We start from the raw sequence: 15844 nt of genomic DNA on the forward strand, positions 1-15844 counted from the left end.
GTTCTGCCTTTCTTGGTCTTGTAAACCCTTTTCCTCCTCCTTAAGGTCCGTCCCCTCTTGCCTTCAAATCCACATGACTCCTAAACGCTGACACTCCCACTCACTCTATCACTCCATAGCCCATGCATCTTCTCTCCTGGATGGCCTGCATCTAATCCTCTTTCTTCAACTGTCGCTTCACCAGCACAATGCCTGTCATCCTGCTTTGCCTTTAATATGTCCAACTGCTAATCGTATGAATCCTTGATACCTAGTTGTATTCTGTGAATTCCTACAGTTCTTTTGTAAATATTTAACAGCGTTTTCGCAGAAAGTGCTAAATTAATCAATAACTACACACATAAATAATTAAACAAATAAGCCTCTAACATTTGATTTTATTATTTCCTCTATTTAGGGTATTTATTCATTGCAAATGGAACTTACGGCGGGCGGGAACATTCTTTAGACCACAGCATGTAAAACCTGCTTATCATTTAGGCTGTGGGCTGTAGTGCTGGGCTCTCTGCCAGAAGGGCACTGTGCTAGGTAGATTTTGTGGGTGGAAAGATGGTGCTCCATGCAGAGGCAAGTCTTGATTTCTTTCCTGAATTTTTTCAGGGTGGGGTGAGTCTAATGTTGACACGTTTGAGATTCCAGAGTCTGGGTGCCTAGGCCGAGGATACTTATTTCCACGCTGTTTCCTTTTCGGATGTTTTCTGCTTTTTCCAACCAGGTACTGACTTGTGGTTGTGCATTTACCGCTAGAAATGATGACTTTGCCATATAGGCGGGAGTGTGCATGGTGGCAGCTTTGTAAATGATGCACCTGGCTTTGAAGATGTGTGCTTGTAGGGGTAGCCAGTGACGTTTGATGGGTCTGGGAGTATGTGGATGGATTTGCAGAGACCTTTCATGAGGCACGCAGGGGAGTGTGACACGCTTTCAAATAGCTGCTAGGTTGCTGATGTTGAGGTCTGTATGCACGGGGGCTTCTACTGTGTGGATCTGAAGATGGCCTCTGTCAGGGGGATTTTCCACAGGAGGGATAGCCTAATACCGTTAGAGAGGACAGCACAATGCAATAACCGTGGCAATTGATTTTCTGGAAATTATATCATCCTGTAAGCTAAGACAATTCCGTTTCTCCATTGTTTTTACAGGTTTGGATGTATGTGACCTCGGAACCCATGGATGTGAGCATATGTGCGTTAGTGCAGCAGAGTCCTATCATTGCAAGTGCTTTGAAGGCTACAATCTCAATCCAGACAACAAAACCTGCGCAAGTAAGATACCATTTCATCACCTTGAAAAATGTGTGCAACTTAGCACATTATGACATAACTTCGTGTAATTCTGTTCATTTAACCCAATTTCACTCGTTTCTTCAATAGAACATAATGTTTCTTTTTATTAAAGCATGTGATAATGTAGTCGTTTAAAAAGTACATTTTCATCTAATTAGTTTATTGCATTGTAGGAAAGCATTCTCTGATATGCGTTCAAGCGAAGTAATAGATCCAAGGAGGGTGGGGCCTGTTTATATACACCCCCACATATATACATATAGCTGTGAATATACATATGGCCTGAATCCTGCCCAGCCCCTTTCATTCTCTGGTCATCTGTGTCTCAAAACCGGGACTACAGCACTTCAAAGGGTTCCCTCTGGCATTTGCTGTGGTTCGTTGCTTCCTTTTCTGCACCTGTGCGGAAGTACAAGTACTTGCCTGGCTGTATCCTATAACCACAGCCCTTCCAATTGGATTTGTTTCCCGTTTAATACTTCGGGGAACTTTTCTACAACTTTAAAACTCAATTAAAGTGACGTTTAAATGTACTCACATGCACATTAAGTTTTTCCCAACTCACTTGAATGTTCTACCAAAGATTGACATTTTTGTAATTACCCTTGATTTACTGCAGATGTAAATGTTTTAAATCACTACATTGCACTCCAGCCTTAGAAATTCGAACTGAAGTTATATTGTATCAGTCCCTCCTCAGGCGTATAATGGCACCATGTTCGTGTGGTAGTGTACATTGAAGCCTATTCTGACTTTTGGTGTTTCTCTGGGCATTGTTTTTACTCTTTTTATATCTAATTGTATCTATCAGACTGCCATCTTCCTTGCGTGCAGCTTGACTGCTCTGACACGGCAACCAAAGAAGAAAGTTCTGTCTATCTTTTGGTTGGAACCCTGTGTACACTTAGGAAAAGAGGTTTCTCACCCCTCACCCCAGGGCAGTGAACAAACTCCCTAACAAAAGCACAGCGAGTAGAGTCGCTGCTGGCAACTGATTTGCAGGTAACAAGTTTGCCTTCAATATGGCCATTTTAGGCCTTCATCCTCCCAGGGTCTCTGAATTGAGTACCATTAAAATATTATATATCTTTTGTTCACAACGGCACCAAAACTATGTTAGAAAATGCTCGATATATATCGGAAGCGCCTCTGTAGATGTGGTTCTGTTTCTACTTCAGCAGAAAGGGCACTTTTTGAGATTCTAACCACACTGGCAGCGTAAAACAAATCTTTACAAATATTTTCCCAAAAAGTATAGCCATCAGGTTTCAGGTGGGGGCAGTCATTGTGGGGTCACGAGGGATCACAAAAGTTGCAATCCCCATTCACAGGGCTGCAGGAATTTTTTCTCCACTCTATAGCACAGACACCTGAATAGATGTTCACCACATCGACGTATTAGTTAGCACTTCTTCCGACTTAAAATCCTTTTGTAGTTTGCAGAAAATATATCCAGCAGAAAATTTGAAATATGAAAAAAGTTATTTGTAGATATATTGATGATTGTGTACCCGAACACCTACAAATCTGCAAATTTCAATTCACTAAAAAAGTATTTATTGCTTGATTAGAGCATCCTATGTGTGAATTCTCCAGCTCGTCTATAATCTTGGTGTTCATGAACAGTAGTGGCCCCTTGCAAAAAGTGATATTTGAAAATAAAATATATGGGTATATTGTATTGGAGGACTCTAGAGATTTGGCAGAACCCCAAAGATGGAAGCCGTAACGTCCTAGGACCAAGCCTTACCTTTGCTCGTCCTGTATAGACTCTTGGAAAGTCACTGTTCCCGACGTAGACCAAGGATTGGTCACCAATAGATCACAGACAACCTTATAGCATATGGGGCCTTTTTTTGCACTATAGAAGGACAAGTGTTCTCTTCATCCCCCCTACTGTATGCTATTGCACCATTAACTAGTGCCTAGTATATCTGCTTGAATTATGTTGCAGCTTACTTCTTTGTTCCATTCTCTAAATTGTTGGAAATTAAGTTACCTTTTTCTTTTCATTTTCTCTTCTTTATTTTTTATTGCATTGTTAAACTGATTGTGAGAAACATGTTCTTTTAGTTTATGTCTTTGAAATGTATTGATGCAGAACAAATTTGGGACACATGCTCTAATTTTGTTTGCCCATTTTCTGTACTGGTATGTTCTACCTTGACTGTTGCATATCCGGTACTATAAGCTTTATGAAATAAAACTCATTAAAAAAACTCCTTTCCAAACAAGACTACGAATATATGTACAATACATTTGCACTTAGTCTTAACACCCAAGGGATCCTAAGATTAGACCTTAAGGATGGATCACTGGTAATTTATAGAACACCACCAATATCATGTTCTAAATAGTAACATACAGAATTGTTAGTATGTTCTAACTCTTGTCTGGCGGCTACCCCCCTTGTGATACAATGTATACTTCAGCCTCAGGTTTTGCCTCTAGGGCTGTCCCTCCAGTTAATATAAGCAGACCTGAATCAGACACGTGTAAATGAGCCTCATTTGGGGGGGAATTCATTTTTGTGGTAGTTGTCTAGAATATGTCTGGTATTTACGGCAACAGAAGATGCATGGCTATGCTCATGAGAGCTCAGACGGTTATGTGTGGGATTGTGGCATAGTCTTGTGAGAACTGATGAGGCGCTCTTTGAAGACACACATACATTGGAACGAATAACAGACACTAAGGTACAGGTACAGATTGCCAATTACATTCTAGAACTGGTTAAATGATTACAACCAATTGAAAGGTGTGTCATTTTCTGGGACACATTTCTTACTGTGACTAATGCAGGGGTGTTTGTGTGTCCAGATGTTTTGGCTTCTAGCTTTGTTATGTTATGTTATGTTATTGGGACCCAAGCGCTTGGGCAGATCTGAAAAAGAAGGGGATTCAGAAGGTTAATGGGATTTAGAGGGAAAAGCACACAAGAGCTTTGGTGTGCTGTTGGTAGCTTCAGTTTGGAAAAACCGGTCACTGTGTGCTGATTTGATTTGGTAAATTGGCAATTGTGTGTTGTATGTGAGTATTCCTGTGTGTGTTGGGTGTTGTGGAAAGATGGAAGAGGTAGGTAAGTGTTTCGTGCCTGAGGTCGGTGTCAAGTCAGTTATGTAATGTGGTTGATATGGTGAGTGTTCGAGAGTTAGAGAGTTAGTAGGGTTTGTTGGGGTTGCTTGGGTTCTTTTGCAGTGGGTTGGCCCTTTCACTTGGTCTTGTTCCTGGTGTGTTCATGGTTGACATTTGAAGGGTCCAGTCGTGTGGAGTTCTCTTGCATTGTGGTGGGCAGATTATTTGTTGTTCCTAACGTTTTTTTCAGCTCAGAGTATTAAAGAGCCATGTTTTTAATAATTTCCTGAAGTTGAGGTGATCCTCTGTTGTTCATATTTCATTTGGGAGCAAGTTCCAGAGTTGCAATGCTTTGCTGGAAAATGCTGATCCCCCAAATGTTTGTTTTGAGTATTGTTTTTGTTCAGGGCGGATGTCTTTCGTGGATCTTAGTGTTCGTGTTGGTTTGTAGATGGTGATTTTCTCCTGTATGCATTCCGCTCCTTGGCTGTGGATCGGATCACTGTGTGTGTTATGCAGAGTGTTTTCAAGAAGATTTGCTTTTTGACTGACAGCCAATACAGTGTTCTCAGTGCTGGTGTGATGTGTTCTCTTCTTTGAGTTTAAGGAGCATTCTTGCAGCTGCGTTCTGTATTCGTTGTAGGTTCCTTAGGAATAATTCTGGCATTCCCATGTAGATGCTGTTGGCATAGTCTATTCTTGACATGACGATGGAGATGATGGCAGCGTTATGTGTAAAGGAAAAGAAAGACGTATTCTTTATTGTATGAAGAAGGAAGACGCATTTCTTAACTATTGCATTTGCTTGTGGTTCTAGCGATAGCTCGTTGTCCATTAGGAAAAAAGTCTGATTTTTCAAACAATAAAGCAATGGGGCAGGACAGGAAAACGAGCAAGTATATATATATATAAAAATGTAACACCAAATGAAGGATGTTTTAAGGTTAGTTAGTTAGTTAATAGTACTGTTCCTTGTACAAAAGAAAATAAAAAATAACTCTTTAGCTTGTATATTATACGGGGAACAGTGCTTGGGTATGATAGTGGCCCAGGAGCAAAGAAATAATTGCATAGCTATGTGTAGTATGGGGGTTGCCTGGTATTGGTGCAGAGCAACAGACTTGGGCATGGGTGTTTATGGGACATAAGTTCTAGAAAAGGAAGTTGTCTGGAATACTGTAGGTATGGGCAGCTGATGTGGTATGAGTTGTACACATTTCTTCAGATATTGCTCTCGAGGCATGGCCTTTAGCTAGATCCTGTGGGCTCAGGGCATGCTCTGGGAACTGGACCTGCAAGACATACGTTTGGTCATATTCTGCAAGTCATGGAACCTCTTTATTGATCAAAAGGCTTAGATACAGTGCATGGGTAAACGGGGAGCGCCAGCCTCATTCACCCCTCTCCTTTCACCTTCAACTGCCGCCCTCTAGTACTCCCAGCAGCCTTAAGGAAAAACAACCCCACCAGGGTTCCCAGATCGAATCCCCACAACCCCCGATGTCATGCACATAGAACAGGACAAGAAATAATATATACAATATAACACGGGTACAGTGCCCGGAGCACAGACAAAGACTGGGCTGGGTCCTGGGCACAGTGCCAGCAGTGCATGGTATTGGTATGGAACTGGAGTCATGAGCTGCAAGTTTATCAGTTATGCTAACTATGATGGAAATAGGGATGTTTCTTGTTGTATCACGAATACCTTGATGGAACAGTTTTGGTTCTGTATCACCACAGTGGGTGCAAAACGTCCTTCCCTAGTACTTTCACTCTGATATTTGTATTCCAATCATTTACTGAACTACAGTTCCCAGCATGCACCCTTCTTGCGCTAACGTTCAGCTGTAGTTCTTTTCCCTACTGACTCTAGCATCCACCATTCTTTCATTCACAGTTGAACAGTAGTCCTTGTCCCTATGGATTACAGCATGCACACATACAGATTTCAGCATGCATCATTCTTGTGTGCATATTTCGACAGTAGTCCTTGTCACCACTGAACCCAGCGTGGATTATTATCTTGGGACTCTGTTTATTGCAGATTTCAGAATAAATCCTTGTGTGAATTTCCTGCTCCTTTGCAAAAGTTTCCTTATAATTAGCCCTTCTTCCTTTTTTGTGGTCTCTCACGTCCTTTCTCAATGGCACAGCATTTCAACATGCACCAGTTTCCTTTCAATGATTCATTGCTCGTTTATCTACTTCCTTCCAAAGCTTTTCATCTACTCTTGCCTTTGCAACTCTGGGCAGTTTTTCATTCCCTCTTGAGACATTGGATCTTGATGACTTTTCATGTCTATCTTCAGGACCAAATCTCCTGCTCTGGGTGGTGGTGAAGGCTTCACCAGGCTCTTGCCTGTTTAGTCTTTGCTTGTCTGGCTTGTTTTTCCATTTCTCAAGTTCTCGGACCAGTCACCTGAACACAGTTGCAGCCTCCACCGCTACACCTGCCAACAACTCTACTCTTGGCATCTCCTTTCAGCTCTACGTGGTGGCTCTGCATGTACCAGCGGCTTAGCGTTAGCTCCTTCTCCTCGTTGGTGCTTCTTTTTGGTCGCCCTCTCTCTCCTAAAGCATAAATCAGGTGGGAAACTCATCCTCTACTCCTCTGCAAGACTTTGTTTTTTACCTGGATTGCTCTGCCTCCTTATGCCTTCCACGTGACAGCTGGCTCGCTGTCGTCCCTCCTGTTTAGTTCTGCAGTGCATTCACGACACCCCTCCGCCTATGTGCACCTTTCAGACTTCACCTAGGACACCCTGCAGAACTCCCCCCTGAACCACCTCTGAAACTTTCTCTTGGACTGTCCTCTCGAGGAACAAAGTCTCAGTTCCCAGGTCTACAGGAGTGAAACCAACTGAGCTTGATTGCTTTAGTTAGGCACCTCACCACATCCTTAATTTCCAACTCTTCTTTGGTTATCTAAATGGGCTGAGGAAGCGAATTAGGTCTGCATCCAGATGTTCCTGTGCTCACTGACTGAGAATACGGAACTTAAACAGTTGGAGGGCTAGAAAGCGTCTTACTATTCTTCATGCGTCTTTGTTTCTTGTCATCAGACCAAGGCAGCATGAGCTGTAACTAATGAGAATTGTTGTCCGGCTAGATAATATCAGCAATCGGGGTCACTTTTTTTGCAAGCATTTTGTGATTCCTTATTTCAAGATTACTGCTTCCCTTGACCCATTCCCCCTCGCTTATTAGTCCAATGGGCGGACCTCTGTAATTTTATTGCATGGGGAAACCCCTTTGACTACTGTTACTTTTTTTGCCAGCCCCACAAAATCCATTTTAGTGAAATGGTTGCTTGCGGTAAAAATGACCCAATCCCATTATCGGAGGGCCTCCAATGAACACTTGATGCATGGTAGTTCTACATTGGAGAATCATGTCTCGTGTGAACATTTTCTACTAATAAAGGGATAACCCTTTCCTCTCCTTTCTGAATATGAGACAAGACCAACCCTGGAGGGATCAGTTTGAAGAATAAATGGTTGGTTGCAGTCCGCGTTTATCAGTACAGGAGGTCAGCAAAACCCTTTCTTCAAATCTGGAAATGCCCCTGTAGCAGGTGAACTCCATTTTACCATATTAGGCTTTTTATTAAACAACATATTGTTTAGTAGACATAATTGAGGGCAAAACTGGCATAAATCATATCTAGCAGCTGGACAACCTGAACAACAATGTTAGATACATCATGGTCTCGGTCAGGGAAACATTCTGTATTGCCTGGACTTCGTTAACCGGGGGTGGGCGAATTCATATTTTGTTACCAAAATATCATGCATGTTCCCCTACTATGGCAAATTCTACTCAAAATCAAAATGACCACTACCCATGTGAAATATTGACTGATTTGATTGACCTTTATATGGTACAGCTTCCTGGTGCTTGAAGGCTCATCATGACAATGGGTACACAGAGGGGCTAGCCATCATTTACTAGAGGTGTGCAGTGATGATCTCTTGAAGTACATGTGGGGTAAAATTAAAGCTACAAGAGGGAGTGAGACCTGAGGCAGTCACGGACCTCTCTTCCCCCACGGGTCACCCAGAGTAACCATGAAGACAGGACAGCTTGATGATATAACTTTGTCAAGGGAACATCCTGCTCCAGTCCTGGGACATGCCCAGTTGACTCAAGTTATATCTAGGGAACCCCACTGGGGCAGGGAGAGACTTATTTTATTACAATCTGCAAGAAGAAAACATAAAAAGAGCAGAAAGCATCCGGGCAGAGAGCCTACACAAAATAGGAGGACTTAGTCAAATGTCTAGAGCTTCAGGCCAACCTAAACACAAGTGTTGAAGATCACATTACGGCCACCACAGACAAACTACAAAACCTTCTTGCTCTGGTCTACCAGTTCTAGAAAAAGCTTCCATTGGTCCATTGATCATGTCTATAGAGTCTTCTTCGCAAGACGCTGCTCTTCCACCAGTCTCATGGAGTGTCAAGCCCACTGTGGGCTCCACAGAGCATGCATATGCTCCCCATGCACCAGGCCCTTCCCGATAGCGGCATCTAAGTGGGTCTGGTAAGAGTCCTCTCCTACACTACTGTGTTCCCCTCTCCCCTTAAGTTGGCGCACATCAGTAACCCAGCATCTGTATTGTCCACAGCATCCTCTTCATCTTCCCTGCTCCCATGCTCACTGTGGGGGCCACGGCATAGAAAAGCCTCTCCTTAGCAATGCTCCTTCTTCATTAGCTAGCCTCTGACATCTGATGATATTCATGAGTTTGGAATTTTGCAGTAATTTTACCACCACAATTACTTGAAAATGACGAATAATCAAACAAAGCATACATTTTTCAGGTTTTGCATGCTGTTTTTTGCACGTGGATGTGTTTGTTTTGCAAACGAAGAGAAGCAAAATTTAAGGGACTCCAACAAATACATCAAAAAATATTCAGGATGACCACATTTCAACAAACTCTTGCATGCCTCAGGAAGGGAGATTATATGATGCTGGTCGACTTGCAATATGCATATTTCCATGACCCTATCCAGTCGTCGCCACAAATTCCTCTGCTTTGCCTGCTTAGGTGAATGTAACCAATTTCGAGTGCTGCCTTTCAGACTAAGTTTGGTGCCTCAGGTGTTTACAAACTGCATGGCACCAATCGCTGATTACCTATTTCAGCTGGGCTGGGCATCCGGGTGCCAGGCGACTAGATGGTGCCAGCACCATAACTCCAATAAGAAAGGCATTACATGCAGCCTGTAGTCAGAATGTTGACATCATTAGGATTCACCATAAATGAGGATGCTGGGACCCTCAAGAAAAGCCACATTTTTGGGAGCACACATACACTCCACCATTTCAGAGGTACGTCCTTCAGAGAGCAAGCACTCTACCTGCACTGGAAAAGCCAAAAGTCCCTTTGTGGACCCTGTCTTCATGTATTGCTCTAGTGCCCCACTAGCCCCTAAGCCTGTGGTCCACTGAAGAAACTATTCAATCACAATGGAAGCGGACCACAGGTTTGTGGGATGACAGCATTATGCTCACCAAAACCTTCCAGATTACCCTCAAATGGTGGGCCATCCTGGAAAATATCAGGGGTGGCATGTCCTTTCAAGAACCAACACCTTCACTGACCATCGCCTCTGACTCGTCCCTCAAAGTCTGGGCTGTACATCTCTGCTCCTTGACAACAAGAGACCTTTGGATGATGGAGGAAACCAACCTCCACATCAGTATAATGGATTTGTGTGCAGTACTTCTCACCTTGAATACTTTTATAGAAACAAACAAGGTTGCACAAAGTCTTGTAGGTTGTCCATGGAAGCACTGAACCTTTGGCCCTGGATGATCAGACACAACATCTGCGTCAGAGCGGAACACGTACCTGATGTGTCCAACAACTTGACAGAAACTCTAACTAGAGACTGTACCTCAATTCACACATGGAAGCTGGATGAAGCCAAATTATAATGATATTTCACAAGCGGGGGACACTGCTTATGTACCTCTTTGCAATGCATGATCATTTCATTTGTCACCTTTTTGCAAGCTGCTACTTCCATCTGAGGTTCCTGGAAGCATTCTCCATTCCATCAGAGCACATTTTTCTCATTTTTGAAATTACCCTAATTACACCCGCATAGCCCACACAGATCTGGTATCCAGGTCTCCTTTACCTGTCAACACAACCACCTATATATCTCAGACCTCACCTTAGGCTGCCGACCAGGCAAAGTAGTCAGGTTTATCATCATGATCCCAACTCCCTCTACCTGACAGATTAGTTTCTGAAAGGACCAGGTATGGACACCTGAATCTCCAGGCTGTTATTTTGCAAGTCTTACTGGCAGCAAGAGCTGATTCCACATGCTCATGGTATGCTTAGAAATACAAATGGTTCAGCTCATGGTGTAAGTCCCAAAGTCTTCACTCGTTGTCTACAGCATTGCATGAAAGGCTCCCCTTCATCCTTCTTGACAAATCAGGCCAGCGCCAATCGTCCTTATGGGTACATTTATCAGAAATCTCCGACTATCAGCGGGATTAAGCAAAGCCTGCACTTGTCTCTGTTCCACTTGTCAAACAGTTTGTCAGGGTCTATTCAGAAAATGTCTACCTATTTTTCACAAACCCCTGTTTGTTTGTTTGTTTGTTTGTTTGTTTGTTTGTTTGTTTGTTTTTTTCATATAGCGCTCCAGACCCAGAGGTAGAATCCCTGATATGGGATTTAAACACCATCCTCACTAGGCTCATGAACTCACATTTTGAGCCATTGCACAAATGCAACCTTGAATTTGTATCCTGGAAGACAGTCTACTTGTTTTCAATTACCTGTGCCAGGTGAGTCCATGATAGCCAAGCTTTCTCTACCATTAGTCTCCACACTCAAACCTGGTATCTCCCAGAGTTTGTCAAGCATTTCAAGTCAACCAGTCGTTACACTTCCAACTTTCTTCAAGGAGTATCATATGCCTTGCTGGAATGGCTTTGCATACCGCGGATGTATGGTATGGTATGGTAATGTTTATTTATAAAGAGCCTATACACATTGGCCCTCATTACGACCCTGGCGGAATTCGTGGTGCAATATGCACCATGGAGCACGGCGGAAAGCTGCCAATAGCGCCATGGGGGTTGGCGGATTTACCGCCCCATTCCGACCTTGGCGGGGCGGTAAATCCCCAATCCCCATTTTACCCTTCCCCATTCCCATTTTTGCCCCATAGGGTATAATGGGAGTGGGGAAGGCGTTAATTACGCCACCGTAAAATACGGTGGCGTAATTTACAACAAGGTCCCGTAGCGCCATGGATTTCTCCGCCCGGAAAAACCAGGCGGAAAACGGCTCCATGGCGCTACGGGAACTCGTAGTAGGGCGGAAGGGTCCGCCGCGAATACCGCTGGCGTAAACCCACTCCGCCAGGGTCGTAATGAGGCCCATTGTAAATGTTTAAAGGCGCTCAAGGAAGGAGGGAACAAGGGGGAAAAACAACAGTCATTCAGAGTCCTTGAGTTTCTGAACGATAACCAGTCTGCTGAGGCAAGGTAAGTGCATATAATACATTTAATAGTGTAGATAACAGCAAATAGGTCTGACAACGATTCTGCAGTTTTTCCAAGAGCATATAGGCAACACCATGCAGGAGGGGAGACAGGGAGGGAAAGGTAGCGATCTTCAAGGCATGGTACGTTCAGATTGTGCAAGTGCACAGATGGTACAGGAGAGGGGAAGAACAAGTGCATGGGGGTGGGGGGAAATCCAGATGCGCCCAGTTAGCCAGAGACACTGAGTGCAGTAGCAATGAGGCAAGTACAGGCCATGAGGCAAGTGCTGGAGATCTGGTGAGAGTGCCGGGGACATGTGAGACTCTGAGGTACTCCCGGCGGCCAGACGGCATGCTGTGTAGAAAAGGAGGGAGAGAGGGACAGAGCGGCGAGAGAGGTTAGCAGGGTAGATGGAGAGAGGAGAAGAGGAATGTCTTAGGGAGTTTCCGGAACTGAAGGAGATCCGGCTCAAGACGAGGGTGGCAGAGAGGCTATTCCAGAGGGAGGCCCCTGCTGAGGATAAAGATCTCCCCCCAAATCTCTGCTTAGAGAACCAGCTCACTCGCAGAAGGTTGGGGGGGTAGATGAGCATAGGGCACGGGAGGGACAGTATTTAGGAAGGCATGAGTGAAATTAGGTGGGTCCCAGGCCCCAGAAAGCCTTGTGAACAATGCAGAGGGTTTTGAACTTGATCCTTGCAGCCACAGGGAGCCAGTGGAGGGATTTCAATGCCAGAGAGATGCAGTCCCTGGGCTTGAGGCCAAGGATTAGTCTTTCGGTTCTGCTCTGAATGAGTTGCAGAGGGCGCAGAACAGAGGCAGGAGGCTGTTGCAGTAGTCAAGCCTTGAGAGAACCAAGGCTCTGGAGACAATGAGCCTCTGGGGGAAGGTGAGGAAAGGAAGAGTACCTCTGAGGGGGTGCAGCTGGTAGTTGAACTTTTTAGCGATGTCCGAAATGTGAGTGGAAAAGAGAGAGTGGAGTCGAAGATGACCCCCGGGTTTTTTGCCTTGATTGTGGGTACGGGCGCAGTGCAAAGGGAGGCCGACCAGAGTGAGAGTGAGAAAGCGAGAGCAGGAGTCCCAGTGCAAACTATCTCAGTCTTACTGGCGTTGAGGCAGAGGTCGTTTGCAGCCCACCAAGACTGAATTGCGGACTGACAGTCAGAAATGAGCGAGGTAGAGGAGGTGGCTGAGGGCAGCCTGAAGGAGAGTTGAGTGTCATCCACATAACACTGGAAATTAGGGGTGAAACTGGCAATCTCACGTGCCAGGGCAGCCATGTAGACATGGAGAACCAGGGGGAAAGGTTAGAGCCCTGGGGAACGCCACAGGTAGAAAGAGTGATAGTGGAGAGAAAGGACCCAAGTTCCACCTAAGATGGGCGGTCGGACAGGAAGGAGTTTAACCACGCCAGAGCCTGACCAGTGATTCCCAGGGTGTCACGGAGACGTGCGATCAGGATGTTGTGCTTTACTGTGTCAAAGGCAGAGGAGAGGTCAAAATGAATGAGGACAGAGGGAGTGTGGGTGTCAAGATTTGAGAGCAGGTCTTTATGGGTGGTCAGAAGAGCTGTTTTCATGCCTCTGGAGGCTCTAAAGCCAGACTGTGGGTTGTGGATGGAGGCAACCAGCAGATTCAGTGTGGAGAGCGAGCTGTGAGTTTGCCCAGGAAAGGGGTGATCAAGATGGAGCGGTAGTTTGCCGGAATGGAGGGGTCGGCAGAGGGTGCCTTAAGCAGAGGTTGCATAAGGGAGTGCTTAAGAGAGGTTGGGAAAACTCCAGTGGCAAAAGAGAGATTGCAGAGATCAGCTAAGGCTGGGATGAGTAAATCAATGTTGTCCTTGATTGTTTTGGAGGGGGAGGGGTCCACCTGTTTGGACGAGGCCTTCATAGACCAGACTTGTCTGGTGACCTTATCAGATGTGATGGGAGTGAGAGAAGATAGGAGAAGTCATGGGGGCCCAGGGAGGCTCAAGGGGTGTTGGTGTATGCTGTGTGGTGGAAGTGAGAGAGGAAAGGACTCCCTTACTCTTAACAATGACAAAACCAAAGTCCTTTTCTTCCCTGCCAACACTCTTCCTCCTCCCTCCCCTCCTCCTTTCATTCTCTTCCCCCCCACCAACTCTCCTTTTCGCCTCATGCCCGTGACTGCGGTTTTTACATTGATCCCACCTCTCTCTATCTCACCACATTTCCCTTACTGCTAGATCTTGCCGTTTTCATCTCTATAACATTTGTAAAATCAGACCCTTCCTAACTTTTCATGCTACTCAACTCTTAATCACCTCCCTCATCTTCTCTAGACTTTTCTACTGCTCCACTCTTTTCTTTGGTCTCCCCTCCACTCATCTCTCTCCCCTCAAATCTGTCTACCACTCTGCCATCCGCTCCCTCTGCCTTCTCTCACCTCACAACTCCATCTCCTCTTCTCTTACCTCACTAGGCTGGCTTTCTTTTCACTCCCAACTCAAATTCAAGTTCCTCTGTCTAGTCTACAAATCTCTCTATGGCCTTGCACCTCCCTACCTTTTCCTACTCGCAGACCTTTTCCTACTCGCTTCTCCTCCTCCACGCTAAGCCCCTTCCCACTACCGTTCTTTCCAATTACTCGCTCCTTTCCACTGGCATCGCCTCCCTCTCTCCATCCGCTCTTCTTCCTCCTATCCTACCTTTCACACTTCATTAAAATCTTATCTCTTTCATTCACCTCCCTAAACCTCCTACTCCCTCTCCACTCACGCTTAACTTAATCTATAATGTAAATTGTTCCTTGTACTGTTTTCTGGTTTGATTCAATTGTTATGTAATGCTTGCTGTATTTTGCTTGTTCCTCTTGTAAAGCACTTTGGATTAAAGTGCTATATAAATCTAATAAAATACAAATACAAAATACAAAGGATGTCTTGAGTTTTTCTGTTAAAGTGAGAAGCCAGGGGCGAGTAACGGTCCTTGGGTGGGTGTGAGGGAAGAGGAGGAGGCTGCAGGATTGGCCAGTTCCTTACAGACTTTGAAAAGTTTGTCCATGTTGTTTGCTGCAGAAATGCAGGCTCGAATATCTGAAATATAATAATGTAAGAATATCTCTTGATATTACATCAAGCGCGTGTTTGACGTCAGGCAAACTGGACAGATTTCATTGGCTTTGGTCTACTATAAAAGGGTATTGCCCTATCAAAGATGCATATCTTTCTACATCAGGTTTTGCCACGTACGGCAGGGAGGCCGTTGCCGGAGACACCAGCTGCCCATTCAATCAGGGGCAGGACTGCTACAGCCGCCTTCCATGTTGGAGTCCCCATACAGATCAAATGCTATGCAGCTGTCTAGAGGGCTCTTCGCATGTTCTCCAAACATTACTGTTTGGATACAGATGCAAGGGCAGAATCTACGGTGGGACAAGCGTTTCTACAGCACCTCATGCAATAAATCCATTTTTTTTGTTGTGTTTGTATTGTCTTGGATATTCATTCTCCATTAAAACACATATCTGCTATTGTGGGCCTCACCCTCTTCCCTCAAAAGAAGAATACTGCTTCTAATTCTATTCTAAGCATGTGCATCTATGAAAGCTCTAATGCTGGAGACAAACCAAGGTACTTAACTATTATGGTGGGTCTCTAGTGTTGGATGCTTTCATAGATTCGCAAGTAGCCCTTCGGCTTCACCTTCGAGCCAAAGGCCGTATATGTGTCATGTTTGTACATTGCATGATTTCTAGGAATCTGAGGATGATTGCCAGGAGTGAAGCCTTAGCCTTTCTCCCTCACAATAATGGTGATATGTCATAATTTAAAAGTGTTTTCGTACTGTTATGGTATTTCCACTTCCTGTGAGTTCCCATCATGAGAACAGTGAATTATTCTAAATGTGTGAATTACAAAAGCATCCAATGCTAGAAACTACATTTACAGGTAAGTTACTTGGTTTTTATGTTCAACAACAAATAGCCATTGAATCACA

General features: G+C 44.5%; 1 protein-coding gene across 1 annotated transcript in view; it reads left to right on the forward strand.

The window, feature by feature from the left end:
• MATN3 (matrilin 3) overlaps positions 1-15844 on the forward strand; it is a 301459-nt gene that overhangs the window by 136436 nt on the left and 149179 nt on the right. The window contains exon 3 of the mRNA XM_069605007.1: positions 1143-1265. Coding sequence (XP_069461108.1) covers positions 1143-1265 — 123 coding nt within the window. The remainder of the gene's footprint in view (positions 1-1142; positions 1266-15844) is intronic.

This window comes from Ambystoma mexicanum, chromosome 4p, assembly GCF_040938575.1.
Source record: "Ambystoma mexicanum isolate Mex_15411 chromosome 4p, UKY_AmexF1_1, whole genome shotgun sequence".
Taxonomy (NCBI): Eukaryota; Metazoa; Chordata; class Amphibia; order Caudata; family Ambystomatidae; genus Ambystoma; species Ambystoma mexicanum.